General features: G+C 43.1%; 1 protein-coding gene across 2 annotated transcripts in view; it reads left to right on the top strand.

Annotated features, from left to right (window-relative positions):
• The window catches only part of PBX1 (PBX homeobox 1), a 318,235-nt gene extending 296,914 nt beyond the window's left edge, over positions 1–21,321 (top strand). For both annotated transcript variants that reach the window (XM_082406234.1, XM_082406236.1), the window contains one exon: positions 19,822–21,321. In XM_082406234.1, coding sequence (XP_082262360.1) covers positions 19,822–19,842 — 21 coding nt within the window. In that variant the 3' untranslated portion in view covers positions 19,843–21,321. The remainder of the gene's footprint in view (positions 1–19,821) is intronic.
• Positions 21,322–24,708: the final 3,387 nt, after the last annotated feature.

Raw genomic sequence — 24,708 nt, 5'->3', positions numbered from 1 at the left:
CCAATCTGGAGATAAAACTCAGGACTTCTAGCTTCTAGTGCAAATACCAGACACCAGATCATGGTCCTTAAAAATGTATATTATTTTCTTTAATCAATAATTTAAATTTTAATAAAAGGCAAACAAATGTTTCTATTCATTATTCTGTAACTAGTTTGGCAATGATGATCAAATTGCATCTCAGGGAAGGAGGTGAATTTCCATAACCTGGGGAAAAACAGATGACTCAGGTCATTTAATCACACTCTGGGATATTCATACTTAAAGATACTCATGCTTCCTGGTGGGCAACCCTGGGGAAGAGTCAGTTGGTCCAAGCTTCTTCTATTACCCAGTCCGTTATCCAAGATTCCTTCATGTTACCCAGCCATGGCATCTCGGAGAGCACAGAAAGTGTCACCAGATGCCAGAACAGTCTGTGACAACACAGGGCAGCAACAGGCCAAATGTGTCCCATTGTGCTCTGAAGTCATCCTCAAATGACATTCCCTATTGATAATCTTACTTAGATTATGAGCTACCCACAAAGATATAACACCAATCCTGACCTTATTCTAACCAGACCATGGACACCAATCCTTACCTGGCACCACTCATGACCCTCAGAATAATTTTAACCATAGACGATAACTTGCAATTGATAGCTCGTGGACTATTTGTTGATTATTTATTATTCGTGCCCTTAAGGTTCCCAAGTTAAGCAAGATAACTATGCTTTGAAGAATTGTTCCAAGACCAAAGTTTTAAGAAATTAATTGAATTTTAAAATAAATAAATTGCATGGCATCTGAGATTCAAAAGGGACCTGAGAAATCCCCTTGCCTATTTCTCCCCTTTCCAAGCAGGACACCACCCTATGCCATCCAGTTTGTGGGATCTGACCTCTGATACAGTGGCTACTGATGGTTTTCAACAAGAGAGAAATTTTTTATTGAGAATCAGGATTTCTGAGACGCGCTCTAGGGTGACTGGGTTAAAGAGAAGGAGGGCAGCATCAGGGAAAGAGTCTAAGTGGAGATTAGGAAATTTATGAGACAGCATGACTCAGACAAAGAGCTTGTACTTGGCACCTGGAAAGCCTTAGGTTTAAAAGCTTTGTTCTGCTGCTTAGGAGCTGGGAGATCTTGAGCAAGTTATTCAACCTCTCTGAGCCTCCTGAGCCTTTCTCTTCATCTGTAAAGCAGGGATCTCAGGGCTGCCAGGATTCATGAGACACTCTATTCAAAGGGCACAGTGCATGTGTGACACACAGTGGGTTCTCCATCTGATCTCGGAGGGACAGCAGTGAGTGGTCCTGAAGAGAGATCTTAGTTCCCTGCCCAGGAATTGAACCTGGGTAGCCTGGATGAAAATCAGGAATCCTAACCGCTAGGCCACCAGGGGCTAGAGGCTAGAGGCAAAGTGGCCCTGGCTCTTTCCCCCATTTGAAAGTAAGAATGTTTCAAGGAGGCAAAAACTGTAAAAACAGGTACAAAGTTTATTATTAAAGACACAGCATAAGGAATGAGAGAGCACACAGAGAAGCAGGTTGTTTATCTAAGACAGAAGCAAGGCAAAAATAGCACGCCCAGAGAGAAAGGGTATGGGCGTCCTCTCTAATGAGGAGGAGAGCAGTAAAGAAGTGATTTAAATCCCTTATATAGGACAGTTCTTCCGGGTCTCCATTTACCTTTGGCCAATTATCTCGTTTCTTTTTTCACACCTGACTGGTCCCAGGACCCTCCCCAAAATGCGTGCGCAACTTTTTGCTAAGATGGATCCCACCGCAGAGGCGTGTGGGTGCATGTCCACACTTATTATGGGGTGGCTCCCTTCCCTTTCTGACCCCCAAGGAGCTTTCCTGCACATGTGTAGACAGGGGAGTTTTCCTTGACCTCAGGAGCGGTCATCTTATCTCTTTACTTCAGCAGAGCTCAGCTCTGCCACTGGCTTTGTCCTTGGAGCGTCTGGGTGAGAACAAAGCTTTAGTTTTACTCCCTGTGACAAACACCAGCTGTCCGGCCCAGGGACCCATCTATCTCCCACCTCACATCCATCCGATTCCCCTTGCACTTTCCCAATGTCCTGCATTTGGCTTCACAGGACAGGCAGTGAGATTGGGCTACACAGACTATCTCAGAGACAAGGCAGAGAAAAATGCCCTGTTGGTGTTCAGAGTGCTTCCAGGTGCTGAGGAGAAAGCCACCATTTGTAATATGAAAATTCACGCGCAGGTGCCCGGGGCAAAGGGTGGCCCCAGAGCAGGAGCTTCAAGTGTGTAAGGTGGATACTCCCATCTGGAGTGTGGCCTGAAAGCTGTCCTGTTCCCTGTCTCCACACACCTTGTCCATTAGCTCTGAGGTTCAAGAAACATTTTGCAGAAAAAAATAAACAAACCCCAGGATCAGCCAGATTCCCGGGAAGGAAGGGAAGGAGGGGAGGATTTAGGCCAGGTTTCAGTCACAGATCACCAACTGCTTCGTATCCCCCATGGATTTCTTGTCAATGATTATTCAATCTCAGGCCTGACCTTTCTATTCTAAATAACACTGCAATATCAGCGCAGCCCAGCCCGCAGCTTTCGCAGGAAATTAACTGTATCTGGCTCTCACAGGAGACCCAAGAAATCCCCTCAGTAACTAAGCCCAGACTGGTTTACAGAAAAAAAGACCCAGCATTATCTTCTTCTCATACACTCCTCCTAATACCCGTCTAAATATCACAGGGCTCCCAGCTGTTTAATTCTAATAAATACTCATCTATTCTCAAAACAGACAAATGTTAGGTCTCAGGTGGGCCCCAAGCATTTCGTGCTGGAGGAAGAAGAGAATATGGAGAGACAGAAAGAAGAGAGGGTCTCACAGCCAGCTTTAGATTTCAGCTCGTGTACGACGGCAGCTTAAGAAAATGGCTGATGGTTTCCCGTTTGGCCAGAGCCAGAGGTGACTTCTGAGGGAGGCCACTTTCATCACCAGTGTCCACACGGAGCTGTCCTTCCTTTCCCCGCTGTAACCGGGTTTCAGAGCAGCTCCCCAGGGCAGAAAGGGCTTCGAGAGCCCCCAGACCGGGTGGGATCAGCCTCCCAGCATCCTGACAGCTGGGGGGGGGGGGGCAGCACACACTCCATGGTTAAGGGTTCAAGCTTTATTGGAAAATCTTCCTGCTCTGAATCGGTGTTTGGACCTGAGTTTAGAGGCTTACCCCAACCACAGGAGCCCTATGTGGAGCGTTAAGAAAGGCGGGGACAGCAAGACCTCAGGTGACCTCTGAAACCTAGTTTATTTGCAAGTAACATGGTCCAAGGGATGGGCGGGACCAAAGGGGGCCCATAGGACACTTTGGCTTGGAAAATGCCTGGAAACACCTGGATCTGTGTTACTGGGTATGAAGAAATTCGCTGTCGTGGGTTTCTTTGGCCCTTAAAGAATTCACGTGGTTGGGCGTTAATGAGAAGCTCTTATGGAAGGTCTGGGCTCACATACGGAGGCCCCCGACAGTCTGTGGGGCTGGCACCCTCCTCCCCCAGGTGACGCTCAATTGGGGGCCAGGTATGGAGCACGACTCAGATCCTCTGAGTCCCTCTGAGAGCCAATTGCAACCTTGCGACTCAGATGGTGCCGAGACGGTGAAGGGTTTCACTCTTGTCTGGACACTGCACGTTGCTTCCTCATACATGTCAGTGGTTCTCTAAGCATGGCTGGGACCCTCGCTGGCAGATGACAAGGGTTCTCCTGGACGTTGGCAAATGAGCCTCTGGCAGTTTGATTGTTGGTTCTTGTCTCTGGTGTGTATGAATAGTGAGCTTTCACTTTAAGGAAACCTAAGTATCGCCTCAAGGATGCCCTGCTCCGGTCAGCCCAGACATTAGAGTCATCTGCCGAGGTTTCTTTAGATGCTATATGACAGCTGACTGGGTGGTCAATAGGGCTTGACGCCACTGAAAACCCTGTAGGTTACAATTCTAAATCCATGGTTAAAACCCCATGAGATCCATCTGCCTCCCTCCGCTCTGCTTGTCAGGGAGCCTGGATAACTCCAACAGGCCAGGAAGAGGTGGGCTAACTTCCCAGATTTGGCTCCATGTGGCTCCGGCAGGTTTCTAGGAAAGACTCAAGGACCAGAATAGGGCTACCTCTCTGGCCATTGGCTCACATGTCCCTGAATCTTGCAACGACACTCTTGGGCTTTGACTTCAGTCCAGAACAGCACTGCCATCACTCATTTAACAAGAATTTACTGAGTACCTTCTATGTGCCATGACCTGTGCTAAATATCGGGGGTAGATAACCAAATGAAGCAGATCAAAAAAAAAAAACAAAACCCTGCCTTCTGAGAGGACACAGTATAATAAAGAAGAGAGGCATAGACAAAATAAATAAGTAAAATATTAGTAAATGTTAGTGATAAGTGCTAAAAAAAAAAAAAAAGCAGAGAAAGGAGAGAGTGAATATTTGGCTGGGGCAGGCAGTAGAGCAGGTCATTTTCATTGGGATGGCTAGGGGAGACCTCACTAAGAAGGTGACATTTGAATAAGACCTAAAGGCGTTGAGGCAGCAAGGCACATGGATATCTGGGGCAAAAGCAATCCAGGCAGATACAGCATGTTCAAAGGTCCTGAGGCAGGAGCTTGCTTGGCATTTCAAGGAACAGCACAGAGGCCGGCATGCCTGCAGCAGAGAGACCAAGAGGGACAGCAGTAGGTTTAGTAACTAAGGGACCCCGAAGTCCATTGTCAGGACTATACCTTCTACTTGGACAGACATGAGTCCAGAATATTCAAGTAGAGAAGCACTTATCTGGAACTCAAGTGATCTAGATCCTAGTTTCAACTTTGCTACTAAGTAGATCTATAACCAAGTAATTTTAGTTATCCTTGTCCTAAAATTACTTTACTTCTAGCGACTTTAGTTTCATCACCTTTAAAATGAGAAGTTTGTACTTCTGAATTCTAGCATCTTTTTAGCTCTGACAGTCTGTGATTCTAGCCAAACAAATTCAAAATTAAATCAAAGGAACTATTTGTTAGCACTGGAAGGGCACGTTTCCACATTCTTGCTTGTGCAGGGTTCCTTTGGACAGATGACTATGAGAAACCAGGAGGGCATTACTCCTCATCTCCTGTTTAGTTCAAAGTGTGGAGACAGATCAGAGGTATAGAAAACTCATCTATATCTCTACGGGGGTCTTAAATCCCACGTCCACTCCTCTTTCACATGTGCTTGTCAAGCAGATCAAGCTGATTATCTAAAACACTCTAGTTTTATAATGATTGTTCCATCCTATTTAATTGAGCCCCTCTGACATAAGCTGCCCTGGGAAAAGCTCAATGGAAGACAGAGGAGAAGGATTTAAGACAGGTCCTCCATCCCTGGAGAACTGATGATCAGGCAAGAGTTGTCTAGTCTAAAACTAGACAAAATGTACTCATAGGATCCAGCTAAGTGACAGTACAAAAAGGTAAACAGTCAGTGCCTAGTGACAGGTATACATAGTGGGTACTGCAGGGGTTTAGAGAGCAGGTGCTCTCAGCAGGCAGAGGGCCTGAGGGGACCTCGGAAGGATGTAGGGTGACAGCCAGGCCTTGGAAGCCAGGTAGATTTGATGGGTGAATGAATATTACTGCCTCCAATTTATTGGCTCAATAAAGCATGCATTACATGGTGGGTAAATAAATGTAAAGCAGATTGGCAGTTTAATGTTGTGCTCACAGGCCCAGGCAGTGGGTGATGTGGGTTTTCACGAAGTGATCAAAACATATTCCTACAGATTTCATGACATCTCTTTTTAGGACATCCTACTGAGCCTGCATCATCATAGGTAGATAAGATGGATCTTGGGGGAAAGGTCAGGTCTGGAGATAAGCTACTTCCAGAGTCTTCTGGGGCTCTCAAGAGGTCTGCTGCTTTTGCCAAATCTCCATCACCAATCTGGAGTCCTTGGTGAGTCTGTGAGCATAGCTTCTGCCCAGAGTGGTGAAGGAGGCCGATGGAATCCCCGAATCACAGAGTCGAAAGGAACCGCCTCCCAGTAAGAAAGGACCACTCTTTCCTGTTGCTGTTCTGTACATCATTCTCTATCATAGCACAGACAAGGAATTTTTTACACTTGTTTGTTTAAAAGAACACACCAAGCTCAAAGTTTCCGTTTATAAGGATAGAAATAATATCTTTCTCATCTCTGTGTCTCCAGTACCTAGCCTAGTAGCATACAGTAGATGTCCAAAATTGAAAGCAGCAGTGCATCAACTCACTTCATCTTAATCTTTTTGGGGTAGAGTTTCAGGTTCCATAAAGGATCTGAAGAGATCCCAGAGAAAAATGAACTTATGCACATACTTATAGGATTTTGCAAACAAGTTCTGGGGGCATGTGGGCTGCAGGCTGAGCCCTGCTCCAGAGGGTGTATTAATCACTTAACAATATCCATCACAGGTAATCCTGCAGCCTCAGCCTGGACGCTTCCAGGGATGGGGAGTTCACTCCCTCCCCGATTGGGACAGCGTTGATGGTTAGAGGTATCTTCTTTATATTGCATAGCAACCTTCCTTTCTGTAATGCCACCCTCATCCTAATTCTTCTCTGAGCAACTTTAAACAAGGAAGGAGCTAGGAATTTGTATCACAGAGCTCTAATTTATCATCATGTACATAACTGCTTTTCTAATGTTTGTAAACACTTGTCCTGAGCTTCCCTTGTCTTCCCTGGCCTCCACTGTTCTTTGCTCTGATGGAGTTTATGTCTCTTCCCTATCCTGATTCTTTGTCTTTGGAAAAAGCACAGCTTATCACCACCCCTATTAAAGTGTAGTACCCAGAGAGGGGCAGTGGAGACAGGCATTGTTTCTCCCTTTGTTCCAGACAATGAGCTTGCCTTTACACTGCTTAAGACTGCGTTTGCTTTTGGGCAACCACTTCACCCCACTGACCCATTAATGAGCAAAGAGTCACGTAATGCCCTCAAGTCTTTTCCAGGTGTGCTGTTGATAAGCCCTATCTCCCCACTGGGCATGTGTACAGCTTGCCATTCAGACCTAATTGCAGTACCGTTACATTTATCCTTGTTAAATGCCATCCTATTAGATTTGGTCCTTGAGTCCAGCCTGGCGAGACCTTTTTGGATCCTGATTTTGTCATCCAGCATATTCGCTCATTACTCTCAGACAATGTATTCAATGGGCAGCAGAGAGCTACCATTTTGGGAGCGTGTCTCTGACAGATATTGTGCTTTACACATCACATTATTTCATTCTGCCTTCACCAACTCTACGAAGTGCGTGCTGTCCCCATTTTAAGCACACTGTGACTCGGAAAGATTAAGTAACTTGTCCAAAGATATACAGCCAGTACGTAGTAGAGTCAGGATTTGAACCCAGCTCTGTCTGACTCTAAAGGCCAGGTACATAACCACCCTCCTATGCTGCTTTCATCCAAGCCAGTAATATTTTGCACAGGACAGGACAGGTCCAGGGCCTTGTAGAAAAATACCTGAGAGCGATTTTGCCTGAGGGTTGATTCATGTATCATGATTCCTTCCCTGTGATTGGCATGCTACCTCCCACAGTACCCACCTGATCCCAAGGAATAGCAAGAATTTTGTACACTGTTTTGAAGAAATGCACTTATAGTAATTCTGTGCTATTCCATGAGTCCCCTACCAAATAGTAAATGATATGAATGTGGGGTGACTTCTTTTTGGCAGCTTCATGTTGCCTTCTGTTAAGTCCCAGATTCCTTTACTAGCTGCTCTGAAATGGTTGTTTAAAGAATTAAGTCTAGACTCTTGCCCAGGAATATTGCTGAGTCTTCTTCATTGGGAGTTGGGGGGTACACTTTCTTTCACCAGGCTTCTAAGAACTATAGCAAAATATCTCTCAAATATCCCATATCCCCATCCTAATTAATTACAGATCAATTTTCCATGAATTTACATAAAACTTTGTTGAATATGCTTTAAAATCTTAGCCAGTACTACCTTTTAAACTACAGACTTCTATTTACATATGTGACTCGCAGGACCAGTGTCCAGTGACAACCTTACATTTAGGCCTTACAGTGATAGCTTTTGTAAAAATTATTACTACAGAAATAAACTCTTATTGGCTTTTAATTTCAAAAACCCTAATTAAGTTTCTTAAGTTTCTTTTGTGGCAGACACCTTTGACCTGAGACCACTGAGGAATCCAGGGAAAAGGTGGAGACAAGGCTTTTTTCAAAGATTGTTTAGAGAGCAACAGTAAAAATAATAATAATAATAATAGGGACATGAAAGGAGCAGGCACACACTTTTTGTTCTGATTCTGGGCTTGAAAACCAAACCTCCACAGGTGATAAGTCTGAGCATCTGATAAGGGGGGCTGCATCCCCCAGAATTCTGAGGTGTGCACTGTCCAAGAATCTGTTCACTTTTGGGGTGGTTCATTTAAACTTTTTCTTATCCCTATTGGGTATAGTTTGATTTAGGGACCATTAGACTCAGGTATTAGATCTTCTAAGAGTGCAGTCCTGTCTTCCCCATCTTTCAATGAGACCTTCTACCTATTTTCTCTCTACTGTGAGATCTTCTGTCACAGCAGATCTCTGTCTTGACTGTTATTTTATGTATAAATAAAATACATGTATATATGTATGTATATGTATTAAATCACCTATATTATGATATTTAATTATATGCATTTTGCATGTTTTATGCTAAATATATTATTTTACACATACACATACATTCTTACTGTATAATTTTCACACACATCAATCCACACTCATAATCATCTTTCTATTGCACATTTTAATGTGCAGTAGAAAGGTAGAATCATTATAGGTTACTGTAGACAGAAAAATGGGGGGCTCTTGAGCTTGCTCCTCAAAACCCTCCTCCAGGGCTTCCCTGGTGGCGCAGTCGTTGAGAATCTGCCTGCCAATGCCGGGGACACGGGTTCGAGCCCTGGTCTGGGAAGATCCCACATGCCGCGGAGCAACTAGGCCCGTGAGCCACAACTACTGAGCCTGCGCGTCTGGAGCCTGTGCCCCGCAACAAGAGAGGCCGCGATAGTGAGAGGCCCGCGCACCGCGATGAAGAGTGGCCCCCGCACGCCGCAACTAGAGAAAGCCCTCGCACAGAAACGAAGACCCAACACAGCCAAAAATAAATATAAATAAATAAATAAAAATTAAAAAAAAAAAAAACCTCCTCCATCACAAAACTCCCTTGCATGAAGACTAAAGGCACAGAATTTATACCAAATTCCATTCTACGTAAATTCATAGGTATCATAGGATGGAAGAAATAGAAAGATCTTTGACAGAACCAAAGCTAGTCATCCCAATATAGTGGTGAAAAATTTCCAGTCCAGAGACACTTGCCTAAAATGACATGGCTTATTGTCAGAGTATAAACTCTGGGTTCATACTGGCTGGCTAGGTTCTCTGGGAAGCAGACACTCAGGTGAAGTAAGGACTTAAAAATGTTTATTGGAGAGTTACATCTGTGAAGGAAAAGGGGAAGGAAGCATGACTGTGTAGAGAAGCCATCAAACAGCGATGCACACCTGAAAAAGAGGAGCTCTGGAACACAGCCTGCCTTTTAGATGAGTCCTGCATTGGGCAGAAAAGGCCAACCTTTGGACCATGGCCATGCTCAGTCCCTGTCTGAGGCGGACCCTGAAGGCTCTAACAGCCAGAGACTGCCAGCTAGCACACAGCTCCGGGCTGGGCAATGAGCCCTTCCTTGAAGGGAGATGCGAGTGGTGGATTTCCATGTCTGCCATACACCTGGGGTTCACACCTGTAGGCTCCATATCAGTTCTAGAGAGACATAGCTTCAGTGACTTATGATTATAGAATGCTTATTTTTATTTATTGCCAAGTAAGAGTATTATCTCAGTAGATACATTACAAATGCCCAGGGGAAACACACACACACATATATATATATACACACTGGTTTTTCATTAAAATATTTTACAGCCGGCACTTGGGCAAGCTATTGGAAATGGCCTAAGGTGTCTCCAGGGTGGAGGTCAGTGAACTCAGGACAACCTCTTGGATTTTCCATTAGTGAATAGTTAGATGAAGTAATAAATAAATTATTATTAAGCACTTTGCAAATCCAGTGTTATGTAAATGCTAAATAATCATAATAATAGAGTAGTATGCTGATCTTGATAAACGGGTCGCCTACCATGTCATTGAAAATGGATGGCGCAGCAACGTCAGTTAAGATGAATTAGGTCCTTATTCTCAGAGCTCAGTACCAGCGGCGCGGTCTCTTCTGCTGGGAGGCTCAAGCCTCCATGTGAGCCCCTGAACTTGCCCCGCCCCCGCACTTGCCCCGCCCCCGATCTCTGTGGGACAATTAGCCGAGGAGAGGGATACTGGGTGGCTTTAAGGGGGCCGTAAAAAGGCTCCTGTGTAGGGATATTGAAAGCAGACTGAGGTGAGTGCGTAAGGATTTGCATTTCTGAGAAGTCAGGTCTAATCTATAAGGCGAAAGGGGGCAGAGAACGAACGTTTATTGAGTTCTTCCTGTGACCCAGGCACTGTGTTTATTATCTCATTTATCCTCCAGGCCAGCACATTAAGGTAACAGAGGAGTGGAATAAAGCAGAAAGCATGACTATTTTCTGTAGAAAAGCAGGAAGCCTGAGCCCAGCGGTGTAGCGGGTGTTTTGCTTTTTGCATTCCGGGCAGGAGTGGGACCTGGAGGACGACGGGGAGGGGCCTCCAGGGGATGAGGGAAAGCTTCATCCAATGATTGATCACAGCCCCCAAGTGCTCAGACCTTTCAGGACACACATTTGTATGGTGACAGTCACTTCATCCTTTGGGGTACACCCAGAATAACTGCTCCTCCTCGCCCCCGCTGTGGACCTGACACCACCTGGACAGCAAAATCCAATGGAGCCTCACTCAGACCTTCCACACACCTTCACAACAGTCAGCAGATACTGATCCAGGGTTACCAGGAGCCAAACACTCCACCGAGGGGCGTATGCACATCACCTCATTTAATTCTCCCGGCAACACTGTGATGCAGGATTTATTGCCTCTGAGTTTTCACCTGAAGTGAGAACACCTAAGATTTTGCCAAGTGACTTGCAAAAGTCACACAACTAGTTCAAGAGGAAGGAGATGAGAACCAGGTCCGTCAGCAAAGCCTGGGCTTTTAACTATGTGGAATCTTGTTACACCACCTGTGAACTCAGAGGTCCTGATGCTTGGGGATTTGTTTCTTTTTTGCCCAACACTGGGCTGTGTTATTAATATTGATTAATTATTCTTTAACTGTCTGATTTTGAGGGTATAAAAGTAGCTCGTTTTTTTTCTGTAACAGTTTTATTCAGCGTAATTGACATATAATAAACTGTACATATTAGAAATACACAATTTGGTTAATTTTGACGTACATATGCACCAGTGATGCCATCACCACAATCAAGGTAGTAAACATATCCATCACCTTCAAAAGTTTTCTTTTCGATTCACCCATCCCACCCCATTCACCTAATACCCTCCCCAAGCAACCATTGATCTGTTCTCTGTCAGTGTAATTAGCTTGCATTTTCCAGAGTTTTAGATAAATGGAATCATGTAGTATATAGTTTTTGTTGGTCTGGCTTCTCTCACTCAGCATAGTTATTTTGTGATTCATCCAAGTGTTTTCTTTTTCTTTGTTTTATTTACAGAGACATAAGGACTTGGAATAATTAGTATGTATTTAATTTTAGCTTTGGACTCAGTCCAGAGTACAAATTCTAGTTCTGTCACTTAGTATCTGTGTGCTAAGTGATCATTTTCTTAACCTCTACAAAGCTTAATTTTCTCATCTGTGAAATGGGTGTAATAAAAGCTATGTTACAGAGTTGGTGTGTGTTAGATGAGGTAATATAGGCAAAATGAATAGCGCAGAATCTGTCCATGGTAAGCACTTAGTTTTGCAATTAAAATAAAATTTTTTTTCATCAAAATCCCCTTTGATGTCCTTCGGTCCTCACTATCAAGTAATATAATAATAGCTGGCATATATTGTGCCAAGTAGAATACTAAATGTGACATACAAATTAGCTCTTTTCATTTTCACAAGAAGCCTAGGAAGTATGTGGGGACGTTATTACCCCAGTTAGAGTTGAGGAAACCGAGATAGAGAAGTATGGCAATTACCCATTCTCACAGATAATAGGTGGTGGATCAGAATTTGAACTGAGGCTGTCGGGGTCAAGACCCTTTTTTTGATTGGGCTGCCTTTCCATATGCAGTGATGTCATCCACTAACACTAGGGCTCAAGTTTTAGGAAAAAAACAGATATGAAAACCATATCAGTAACTAAGTAAAAGAGAAATAGCTAATAAAATTTAAAAAACTGGGGCTTCCCTGGTGGCGCAGCGGTTGAGAATCTGCCTGCCAATGCAGGGGACACGGGTTCGAGCCCTGGTCTGGGAAGATCCCACATGCCGTGGAGCAACTAGGCCCGTGAGCCACAACTACTGAGCCTGCGCGTCTGGAGCTTGTGCTCCGCAACAAGAGAGGCCGCGACAGTGAGGCCCACGCACCGCGATGAAGAGTGGCCCCTGCTTGCCGCAACTAGAGAAAGCCCTCGCACAGAAACGAAGACCCAACACAGCCAAAAATAAAATACAAATAAATAAAAATTTTAAAAAAAATTAAAAAATTATCATTGATACACCAATTATTAAGGGATACCCAGTACTTCAAATGTACTATAGGCATGAACTTGTAATTTGACATTATGAAGAGGAATCCACACCTGATTCTAGGTCTAACTGTGAGTAAATCAAAGACAAGGAATCTGTAAGGAAGTAATTAAGGCAGCTAGAGTAGATTCTGCCTTTCCTGGAAACACTGGAGAGTGTTCTATGTCTGAGTCGTTAGTTTTAGAGCAAGCCCAGAAAGTAGGCCTATCAGTGAGGTTGCACAGTCCCAGCTGAGCAGGCTGTATGCACCCCAAGTTTGGGGACTGACTGTCAATTTAGAGTCCATTGGAATAGCTGTTACAGTAGAATAGAGAAACTCAGCTACATCTTCGGTTGTCTTAAGTACAGTAATTGGTTTTCACTAAAGATTCGGAATTTGATAGAACAGAGCGAGGGTGATTTTAATTCAGTTCAGATGGACAAATATTTCTTATTTGCCTGATATGCACAGAATCTCTGCCTTGGAGAAATTCCTGTTTTTAGTGGGATAGAAGATGAAAGATACAAATAAAATAATTTCAGTGGTGAAAAAAAGACCTGAATTGAAGGGATATTTAGATGTCAAAATTGATAAACTCATTGTCCACCTAGAAGTAGGCATAAAGGAAAGGTTGGGGTTATGGTCTGGAAACTGTGAGCCACTCAAAAACACGGAGAATTAAGACAAACAGACTTTGCAAACTAGGTAATGAGGGCAATTTTGGGAATCTTGGCTTTGAGGTGTAAGAGGAGATCCAGGTGGAAACTCTTAACAGGCAGTTGTGTTCCTGCATACTAAGCTCAGGGGTGAGGACAAGGTTGAAGATAAAGGCTTGTGAGTTGTCAGCATACGGGACGGATGCCATGGAAGCCATGGGAATGGATGTGATCTCCCAGCGGAGTGTGTGGAGTAAGAGGAAGTTGTTAACACGGTCGTCCGGATGGTTAAAAATAGGTTGGACCAAATACCAATATCAGAAAGCATATTAAAGTTATGGGAGGGCTTCCCTGGTGGTGCAGTGGTTAAGAATCCGCCTGCCAATGCAGGGGACACGGGTTCGAGCCCTGGTCTGGGAAGATCCCACATGCCGCGGAGCAACCAAGCCCGTGCGCCACAACTACTGAGCCTGCGCTCTAGAGCCCGCGAGCCACAACTACTGAAGCCCACGTGCCACAACTACGGAAGCCCGTGCACCTAGAGCCTGTGCTCCGCAACAAGAGAAGCCACCGCAATGAGAAGCCCGCGCACTGCAACCAAGAGTAGCCCCCTCTCAACGCAACTAGAGAAAGCCCGTGTGCAGCAACGAAGACCCAAGGAAGCCAGAAATAAATAAATAAATAAATAAATAAATAAATAAAAGTTCTGGGAATGTAGATTATCATTTAGATCTTTCCTAGTCCCAACTTTTTCAAATCCGCTCATTTCAAGCATACGCCATTTATTCCCTGTGAACAGATGCGAATTATAATTCAATGTATAATTCAATGTATCCCATTGAAAGGCAGTATTGAAAAGGAAAAAGAACCCCAAAGCAAACACAAAAGCCTGCTCTGGGTGTGGTCCTTCACCTACTAGTAGGGGCGGTCACTCTGGAAGACCCTGGGGTGGGGATGGTGGGCAGAGGTGCAGGTGGGATAGAGCTGCTCTTCTGTGAACATAAATCTGACATCAACAGCGGTGTCTTTCTGAACCAGTTTTCCTTTATCAGGGGTGGAGAAGATTAAGATACTGAACTGAAAAGAAGGCTTACAGTTTATGATTTTTAGCTAGTTGTGTACTGACCTCATCAAACCTTAAACTATGCCTACCCATCTCCTCATACCCCGATTTCTGTATCATTCAGTCAACAAACACATGTTGAACACCTTCTCTGTGTAGGCACACGTCAAGTGCTAGGGCCACAGAGAGGAGTAGTATTTGGTTCTTGTTCTTGGGAAACAGAGAATACACTCCTAATAGTGTGCTTATTACCAAAACGTTTCCCATTGGCATAGGCCTTTATATGTGTCAAAGAAATCTCATCTCATTATAGTGTTGGAGTTCTACAACACGTCAGTGAAGGAAGTAGAGCAATGATAATTATTATTTATATTATATACATATAATATTATAATATGTATTATGCATATATCCTGCATATTATTATTATGCATGGGTAGCTGAGACACAGAGGTGGATTGACTTGGGGAAGGTCAATGAGTGGCTGAGATCCAGATCTTTTTGGCCAAGTGTTCTTCCTGCTAAGGAGAATGTTTTCTTCCCCAGCATGCTCATCCTGGGCACCTTGCCTTTGCAATTTCCTGGTTGTCTTTTTTATCTCTTTCTGCTGACAAATTTGACAGGCCCTTGGGGAATAGTGACTCAAGAATAACTTGCCTTTGGTCAAGCGCTAAATCCCACAGGTGTAGGACAGACTTTGGAGGAGCCACTATCCCTCTCGCTGCCCCCTCAAAGCCCCCGCTGTTCGTCTGGAGGGAAGTATGCTTATCAGTTCTGTACGTACCAGGGAGCAGCTAGCAAAACCAAATTAGCTCAAACTGGCTGCCGTTCAGGTCAGCTAATTAAATTAGCTATTGTTGCATTACTGATAAGGACAGTTTGGAAAAGGAAGAAAGCCACTCATCCCAGCAGCCATAGGCTAATGCCAAGAAAATGTGTTAATGGGAACATTCTGGAAGGAAACCCCTCTGACTAGCAGCAGTACCTAGGGGTCTTTGGTGGACTGTTCTCCTAGCCATCTGCTCTGAGCTCAATGCTCCCAGCCCTCTCTGGCTCTGATCCTTATGGGCACTACCACTCTCCAGCTTTCTGGTACCCAGCTGCAGCCAGGGCAACCCTTTCCTTTTCCCACCATGAGTTCATCTTCCTGGGAGTCTGGAAAGAAATGGGAATTTTTCTGGGAGAAAATAGCTCACTGATATGTCCTAAAATATAATCTCGCCATAGCGTAAAAGCCAGTTGATATTTGCAAGAGCCAGAAAGAAAGTGGTGGTGGGGTTGGTGGAGAGACAGAGACAGAGACAGAGAGAGAGACAGAGAGAGAGGGAGCGAGGGAAGGAAAGAAAGAAGGTAGGAAGGAAGGAAGGAAGGGAGAAAGAAAGAGGGGAAGGAGGGAAGGAAAGTAGAAGGAAGGAAGGGAGCGTGGGAAGGAAGAGGAAGAAAAGAATTAGAAAGATCCTAAAAGTCTTTATTTTTTCCATCCCAGCATCTGCCCCTTTGCTTGGTAACAGCCTCTCTACCATTATGGGCAGCCTTGTTGAGGCTCTAATTAAGTTGGCTGCTATCTTTGGTTGAGACTTGCACACATGGACGTACCCTACTGGCCTCTGTCCTAGGGCTCTGGGTCTTGAGTGAAGAGCTACAGGAGAGAGTGTCAGGTGCTCACTGGCTTTAGCAGCAGCACTTCAATTAAACCTCTTCCCCTACACTGAACCCCTCCCACCACCAGACTCCACCCTCCTCAACTCACCCACCAAACTGTCCTGGTTGCAGCTTTTTCCAAGACTAATTACCCAGCCTTCCCTAAGTTCTGTGAACCAACTGGTATCCTTCTGGTTCATTCCTTTTCTGCTTAAATTAACCAGTCTGTTTCATGTAATCCAAATGACTTAAAGATTGTTTAGTCCAACCCCTTTCTTTGACAGAGGAGGCTGAGGACCAGAGATATTAAGTGATATTCTCAGAATCACACAGATAATAATTAGCAGATGGGGCCTAGAGTCCAGGTCTCTTAACTCCATGAGATGATTCTGCCTGAATACTGAGCTCACTGTGCATCTCCTGAGAAAGTGGGGCAACTCCCGGAAACTGCCTGAGAGTCTGCAGGGAGAGCCTGGGAAATTCTCAGTGGTTACCCTCATTTTCATGACTCCCTTTTCTTTCTTTTTTTTTGTGTATGTGTATTTTTTTAATTGAGGTGAAATTTATATATCATACAGTTAGCCATTAAAACGTGTACAATGGGGAAGTATTCAGAGTATTCAACAGTGTTGTACAACAAGCATCTCTCTCGAGGTTCAAAACGTTTTCATCATCCTATAAAAACACCCCACACCCATTAAGTAATCATTCCCCATTCCTCCCTCCCCCATCACCTGGTAACCTCTAGGCTGCTTTCTGTCTCTGTGGATTTGCCTATTACGGATATATCATATAAAAGGAATCATATAATAGGTGAGATTTTGTGTCTGGCTTCTTTCACTCAGCATAATGTTTTCAAAGTTCATCTATGTCATAGCAAGTATCAGTACTTTGTCCCTTTTCGTAGCTGAATAATATTCTATTGTGTGGCTCTACCACATTTTATTCATCCATTCATTTGTTGATGAGAATTTGAGTTGTTTCCACCTTTTGGTTATTATGACAGTGTCCCTATGAATATTCACGTATGAGTAAGTTTCTGTCTGGACCTGTGTTCATTTCTCTTGGATACATACTGAGAATGGAATTGCTGGGTCATCTGATAATTCTATATTTAACTTTTGGAGAAACTGCTGAATTGTTTTCCACAGGATATTTCTCCCAGCAATTTTTTTCTGACTGTACCTTCCCTAGACCTTGTCCTATCTGCCTCTGTGGCCCATTCAGTGGCTTGCATCTTGTAGGTATCACAATGGGGGAAATATTTATAACTGTAACAGGAACTACTAAAGAGAGAATGATGTTTTTGGAGAAAAACAAGAGTGACTTTTGAGGTGTCAGCGTTATGAGGCGAGTGTGAAGACATAAGAGGAATGGTGATGCAGCTCTTTATCATAGAGGGAGATGACTTTGGAGCGCTCAGGGTAGCAGAAAGGAAAGAAGGAGGAAAGGTAGAAAGAAGAAGGGAGGAAAAAGGGAGCCTAGAAAAATGGCAGGGAGCTGAGTACTGGGTAACTGGGTATTGGGTAATGTGATTCTGCCCAACCTTGGCTGCCCCAAATTCTTCTGTAAAATATAGCATACACTCAAGTGTATACAGGTAGAGAGGCACAGACAAAGGTAGACATGCCTCCTCTATGCCATAACTCACTTACTCCCACCTGAGTTAGCAGAAATTTGGGGGAGGCATCGCCCATATTCAAGCTATGGAATTCCCCTAGATGAAAAGGGGCAGGGATGACTCCCTTTTCTTTTGATTTGATAAATTTTGTTTCGGATTTTTAAGTCATGGGATAATATCCTCCTATAAGAAAACAAGTAAAATGGGAACTGGTTATTGAAATTGTCCACGTGTAAGTTCTTACATGTGCAATGTCTGTCTCTCACTATAAAATGTGAAAACGTCATAGTTCAACTTTATTCTTAAGCCCTCAGTACCTACAGCTAGAGTGCTTTCTGCTGAACTAATGAATATTATAATTGAGGAAACCAGTAATATCAAGGAGAAGAACTGCTGTACTTACTTTATAGGGCAGCCTGTAATTATAGTTGGAAAAATGTGATATAGGCTATGCTCCAAAGTGATATGATATGTACTTACTTTAAATTTAGAAGTATATTCTCTAAGCCTCAGTTTCTTCATCTACAGACAGGAAAGTTTAACTCTTCTCTCCCTTAAGCACCAGCATTCTAAGCTACTTGGGGAATTATAAAAGCTAGTGAAATAAATGAGAAATTATAAAATTTAGCAAACTGGGCATAATTTACTGAAATAATTGAAAGAAAAATCTTCCAAACCTTTATGATAAAAACACAGGGAAAAGCCTTGCTACCAAAGCTGTTCGAAGAGACTTTAGTCCAAAAAGTCAAGTTCTACATCACTGCTCATTTTGAGGAGTACTAGAGGAAACTGAGCCCATCACTGTTCAGTTGCAGGGTGCTAATTCCATGAGAACCAATTCCACCTACGATATGTCATTGAGAAGATGTTAGTGGTACTTCTGACCCAGAAGAAATCTGTTTTCCAAGAGCATCAATTCAATCAATTGTCCTGTTGGGAATTTGATAGAAAGAAGTACCCTAGCCCTGGACAAATGGGTACTTTCAAGGCATCCAGTAAAGTGAATATAATTATTGCTTTATATCTTCCTTTTATATTATAATAAAGTAATATAAAATCATTACAAAATATGTAAAATTGGGGACATTTCTTCATAATTCTATCTCCCTAACACAACAGTACTTATTTTCCTTATTCTCTTTTATTATTTGTTCCTCTGTATGTGTATGATGACTGTTATGGCAATTTATTGATAGACTGATGTATTTTTAAAAGTTTGTCAAGCTGAACTTGGCCAATATATGAGTCTAGAAGTTAGAATTACTGGTTCTTTTCCCAACTTTGCTATACTTTCTCTTTCTCTCCTCTTGATCCTGCAGCCACAAAATGGGAACATTGACACCCTTTCCCCCTCTCTGTAGTGATTGGGGATGAAGCATCATGTCTGTGAGGTCTTCTCAGTTATTCAGAGACAAGTACAAACTAATATTAGATACATTATTAACTTCTGAAAACTATTTTTTTCCTCTAAAAAAATCTGTTTGTATTAAGGCTGGGTTCTCTGTACGATTCACAAAAAGGGAAGATAGTTCTATAATGCTCCCTCTTAACATTCATTGACCCTTCATAATAGGGTCAGGAGAGACTATCCTTTATCAATCCTTTTGAAATGTAGGCAGAAAAATGAGGTGCAGAGGAAAACCACTGGACTCAAATTAAAAGCACGTCGATGTAAGTCCTGGGTTTGCAATTTATCAGCTGTATAATCTCAAGCAAGTTATTTAATATTCCTGGGATCAGTTGCTTCATCTATAAAACATGGGTAATAATAACTATTTCACAGGGTTGTTACGAGGACTAAACAAGCTAATGTAGGGGAAAGGACAACACAAATGATTCACTTTTTCTTTCTTAAAAAAGAAATTATAAACAGTTACCCCATTGAATTATTCCTAATATTTATCACAGAGACCTTTTTCTCCACATTATATGAATGAAAAAGTAACTTCAATTTTGGATGGCTGATGAGCCATTTCCTGAATCATCTAGGTCCAGGCCTTTTCCTTCTCCTCCTATTTTCAGCTGGTTAGCTGCTTATTGAGATCTTGCCAGAGGGTGGGCAAAAGAAATAAAAACTGAAATCGGTCAATTTGACTCTTTGATAGCAGTCCTGATGAAAGATGTGTGGGTAGAGGGTGTTAAAGTTGTGAGTTAAACTGGAATTGTGCTTCTTACCAGGAAATTGCAAGAACCTACTAAGGGCTGAGATGTCCTGGTGCTGACAACTACTTCTCTTCTCTTGACTGAAGAAATGTCTTCCTCTACCTGAATAGTGGTCTGTCTTCCAGAATGACACATAGTGACTTTTGAAGGAGTAAGAGGATACCTCCTGGCCAGTCACGTCGGCCCAAACAACTATGGTGAGCAGTGGACTGGCACATGTTGCAACCAGATGACTGTTGCATCAGCAGAATCCCAAAGCAATAATCACTCTTCTTTCTCTTCCCCACTAATCCAGCAATCAAATAATCACTTATAAGCATTCACTATGTACCACCATATAATATAAAATGTGGTGAGCACCTACATATATGACAACCTCTCAACCCTCAATAAAATTATAATACATTAAGAAAGCAAGAGATGTGCATGTGAAAATACAACTAATTACATAGGGAAGAAGACAATGAACACCTTTAGAGCATCTCCTGTATTCCATTCACTGTGCAAGGTGCTGTATACATATTATTTTATCTAATCCCTACCACATCCCTGAGACACATTTCTATCCTTGTTCCATGGATGATGATACTGGGAGTCAGAGATGCTTAATAACTTGCCCAAGATCACATAGTGAGAAAAGTGTGAAGCCTGTTTTCAAATTTAGAAGGATCTAACTTTATGGGCTATGCCTCGTTACCCACTGCCAATGAGAGGAATCAGAGCTAGACATCGTTTATGCTGTTGGGTCAAGACAAGACTCTTTAAAATACCTCCCAGTAAAATACATTGATAAAGTTTTACCAAGTTCATTCATTGGTTTGGGAGAGATTTCTAGCCAGAGAATAAATGTTTGGATTCTGGAGGCAGGGATGGTGCATTTGAAATGACAGCCCTCTGGTCTCAGCTCCACCATTATCTACAAGTGTTTATCTGAGCAAGTTGCTTCCCTCTTGTAGGTCTTTGGGTCACCATCTGTAATATAGAGCATTTCTGGTTTGTCTAAGGTCACTTACACTCCGTCACTGGGCAGGTATATAATGTACCAGCTCTCATGTCAAGTAGCCTTGAGTTTGAATTCTGGCTCCATCCTCAAGCAGTGGCTGTTGGGCAAGTCATTTAACCATCTGTAAAATGGAGATAATAATACCTACCTCAGGGTCTTTGCCCGTATTGTTTGTTCTCCTTGGAACGGTCTTCCCCAGTTATCACAAGGGTGGTTCTATTACCTCCTCCAGGTCTTCACTCAGTTACTTTTTTAGTGAGACTTTTCTTGAACATGATCTCTGAATTGCAAACCATGTGTCATTTCCTGTCTTCTTTCCTCATTTTATTATACTCCTTAACACTCAACACCTAACATACTATATATAGCACTTAATTATCTTATTTATTGCCTGTTTCCCACCTCTAGAATGTAAGCTCTATAAGGGCAGGGTTTTTTTTGTATTCTCTACTGCTGTATCTCCAGTTTCTAGAATGATTTAGGTGCTTAATAAATATTTGTTGCATAAATGACTGGTTGTTGTGAGAATAATGTGAGTCAAGTGCTTTGCACAGGGCCTGGCACATAGTAAACACTCCATACGTGCTGTCTGTTTATTATTATAATTTTATTATTATGTTGCCACACCTCAGTGGGGCATATTGTTCTCTTTCCCCTCTAGATAACCTAGGATGAGCATTCTGATTTTCCTGGTGAATGTGAAGGTCTGACTCTGTTGAAATTAGTCTCAAAGCAAGAGGGATTAGTCATTGTGAGGGAAATAAGGGAGAAGATTTGCATGGTAGCTACCTGAAAATACCTAAAGCTGTGGCCACATGGATAGAAATTCCACGAAGCATATTTCTGTTGCATAAGAAGGGATTTGCAGAAACCTGGATGTCCAATGATGGAATAAGCTGTCTCAGGAGATGGTGAACTGCTCAAGCCTAGAGGTCTCCTAGAAGCTGGATTTGGATCATTGACCCTGGATATAATTATCATAATGAGTGACAAGCTTGGAATACAGCCAGTGAGTCACACTCTTAGAGAGCCATGGAGATGCACAGTAAAGCGTGACATCTCTAGGGGCAAGAAAAATGGACAGCCAATAAGAACATTGCTTAATCTATATAGTCAAAGAAACCAAGGATACATGGTCAGAAGACTGAGGACAGGCACCCTAATTAAAAGTCAAGGTCTGTTACCCAGCTTCCAGATGTGAGTCAGTTTTCAGATCCAGAACCCATTAACAGAAAGGCTGGGTGCCCAAGTAGAAAGACCCTATAAATATTATAGTATGTGTATATGGTAATGATTTTCCCATTCCTTCACCAAAAGGTCCCTGGCCATTTACTCAGGTAAGCATATACTGGGGGAAGAGGACTGCCCAAGCATTTTGAAGACTGCTTGACACAGGTGCCAAGTTGACAGTGATATCTGGGACCCAGATAATTATCATGGTCTGTTGTTAGAGGAGGGGTCCTAGGTCTGGCTCACAGTACATTCACTAGGTCCATGGACTCACACTTGGTAATTTCCTCAGTCCCTGGGAATTAGAATAATTGGAGTATATATATTTGGTAGTTGATAGAAACCTCACAAGCTTCCTTGGACTGTGGTGTAAGAGCTCGTGCAATGGAGATCAAGTGCAAGCTTCTGAAACTTCTGTTTTTCCATGGCTAATGGTACAGGAGCCTGGAAGAAGAAAGATTTCAAGATCAGAGACAAAGAGACCTGGGGAGGACATAGGGTAGATGGACTTATGGGAGTGAGTACAAAGAAGGAAGATCTTTGCATCCCTTATTTAATGCCCCAGACAGCTTCCCTCACAGAAGAGGCACTAAGCAACCACGTGCACAGAATGACTCAGCCTGTTTTTCTCACTGGTCACCCCAGTGCCAGCACAATGGGCGCATAATGGAATGTTCATGGTGGCAGGAAATATGCATGGCTTTCCCACTCACCAAGCCTAATCTAGCTATTGCAATTGTCAAGTGTCCATGCAGCAATGTAGACCAAACTGAGCCCTTCCCTCACCAAGATGGCACCATTCCAAGAAGACAAACCAACCACTTCGTAGCAACTTGACAACATGGGATCCTTTCTACTCTGTAAGAGCAATAATTCATCTTGATTAGAATCAACAGATATTTCACATTTGAGTTTGTCTTTCCTACCTTCAAAACCTCAGCTAGTACCACTCTTTGAGGGCTTCTAAAGCATATGATCCACTGACACAGGAGTCTACATAATATCACATCATACCAAGGAACACATTTTATAGCAAAGGAAGGGTGACAGAGTGAGTGAGCACATGAACACGAGTTTCACTTTCTCTATGATATGCAGCACCATCCAGAAGCTGCTAGCATGTCAGAGTGATAAAATGGATACCTGAAGACAGCACCAGCTTGGAGATGATACCTTGAAATGATAGGGCTCATCTTTCAGAATATACTATACATCTTAAATCAATGACCATTCTTCTGCTATGTCCCTGATATGTAGAACACATGAATCTGAGACCAAAGTGTAGAAGTCGAAGTGAACCTACTTCCATCACTTCCAGTGACGGACTTAGGAGATGTGTATATCCCATTCCCATAACTCTAGTCTCTGTGGGTTGGAAGTCTAATTCACAATGAAGAAATGCTTCCTCCAAGAGAATTGTTAGTCCCATTGGACCATAAGCTATAGCTGCTATCTGGGCACTTTAAACTCTTTGTGACAGAAGACCAGACAGCAAGAAAAGAAAACAAAGGTAATTGACTCTGATTAGGTGGTAGTACTGCTGTTACCAATTGCAACAGGGAAGAATACATTTGGCATCCAGGTGAGTGTGATTCTCATGCCCTTCTCAGACATGGTACACAGATACATATACATATATGTATGTACGTATGTATACATACGCATACACACACACACATATATACTTACACACAATATATCACCTTTGGTTCTGTTTCTCTGGAGAACCCTGACTAACACAGTGCTCTGGGCAATGCCTGACATGTCAGCCCCAGCTCAATATATGTGTGACATACATTTTTTTGGCTTATTGCAAACCTGCCCAAAGCCACTTTTAGGCACATCCACCCAAGGGAGATGGGGTTTTCTGCTGCATTTCAGCCCTGGCAGGTCCTAGCAGAGCCCTCCCTGCTCTGGAGGAGGATTTCTTACCGAAAAGCTGCCTGTCCCGGGATGTCACCCTGGTGGTCTTTCCCTGCCCTTTTTGTGTGACCTGTCATTCTTTCCAATACTATGTGTCCCCACTGGCAGAGAGGTGATCAAGCACAAAGCAGACCCTATTACATTTCACTCTTGCATCTTCAGCAGATTTCCTGTGGAGACCTGAAGTATTTTAAGTCAGTTCTTTCTGGGAAGAGAGGCGGGAGCTTGAGATGGGAGAGGCAACCATGGTTTGTGCACTTGAACAGTTTCATCTCTCTTAATATTTAATTCTATTGCTATGTAGATGCTCTTAAGGTGCCATTTTAATTGTGACGGCTTTTACAGAAACTATCTCTGCTGTGCAGAAAAAGACAATAAAACTTGCGAGTTTTGTTTGAAAGCTTCTGGTTTACATGGGCAAGTAATAAAAGAGAGACTCTGACTCAGAAACCTATCTCCTGCCCTCCTCAGATGTTCCTTGAGCTTTACCTTAAAAGAACAGAGGGGAAACCAGTTGTTGGCAGCTATGAAACATTCTCCAGCTCTGTTATCTCTTTCAAACCTCCACTGCTGCCCTCTACCAGCTCCATCCTCTTATGTAGCCCTGAGCCAAGTTCTGGAATCTGGAGGGCTGCATGCAGCTTCTTCGAGCTGGTTGAGGCGGTTGGGTAAGTTAGTGGCGAGGCTCTGAGCTGTACTCTGCCCCATCTTCCTTTCCTAGTGAAAGCTGCAAAAGCCACTTCCCT

This window comes from Balaenoptera borealis (genome assembly GCF_965194805.1).
Source record: "Balaenoptera borealis genome assembly, chromosome: 1".
Classification (NCBI taxonomy): Eukaryota; Metazoa; Chordata; class Mammalia; order Artiodactyla; family Balaenopteridae; genus Balaenoptera; species Balaenoptera borealis.
Note: the sequence above shows the minus strand (reverse complement) of the source record. Positions and strands in the feature narration are given on the sequence as shown.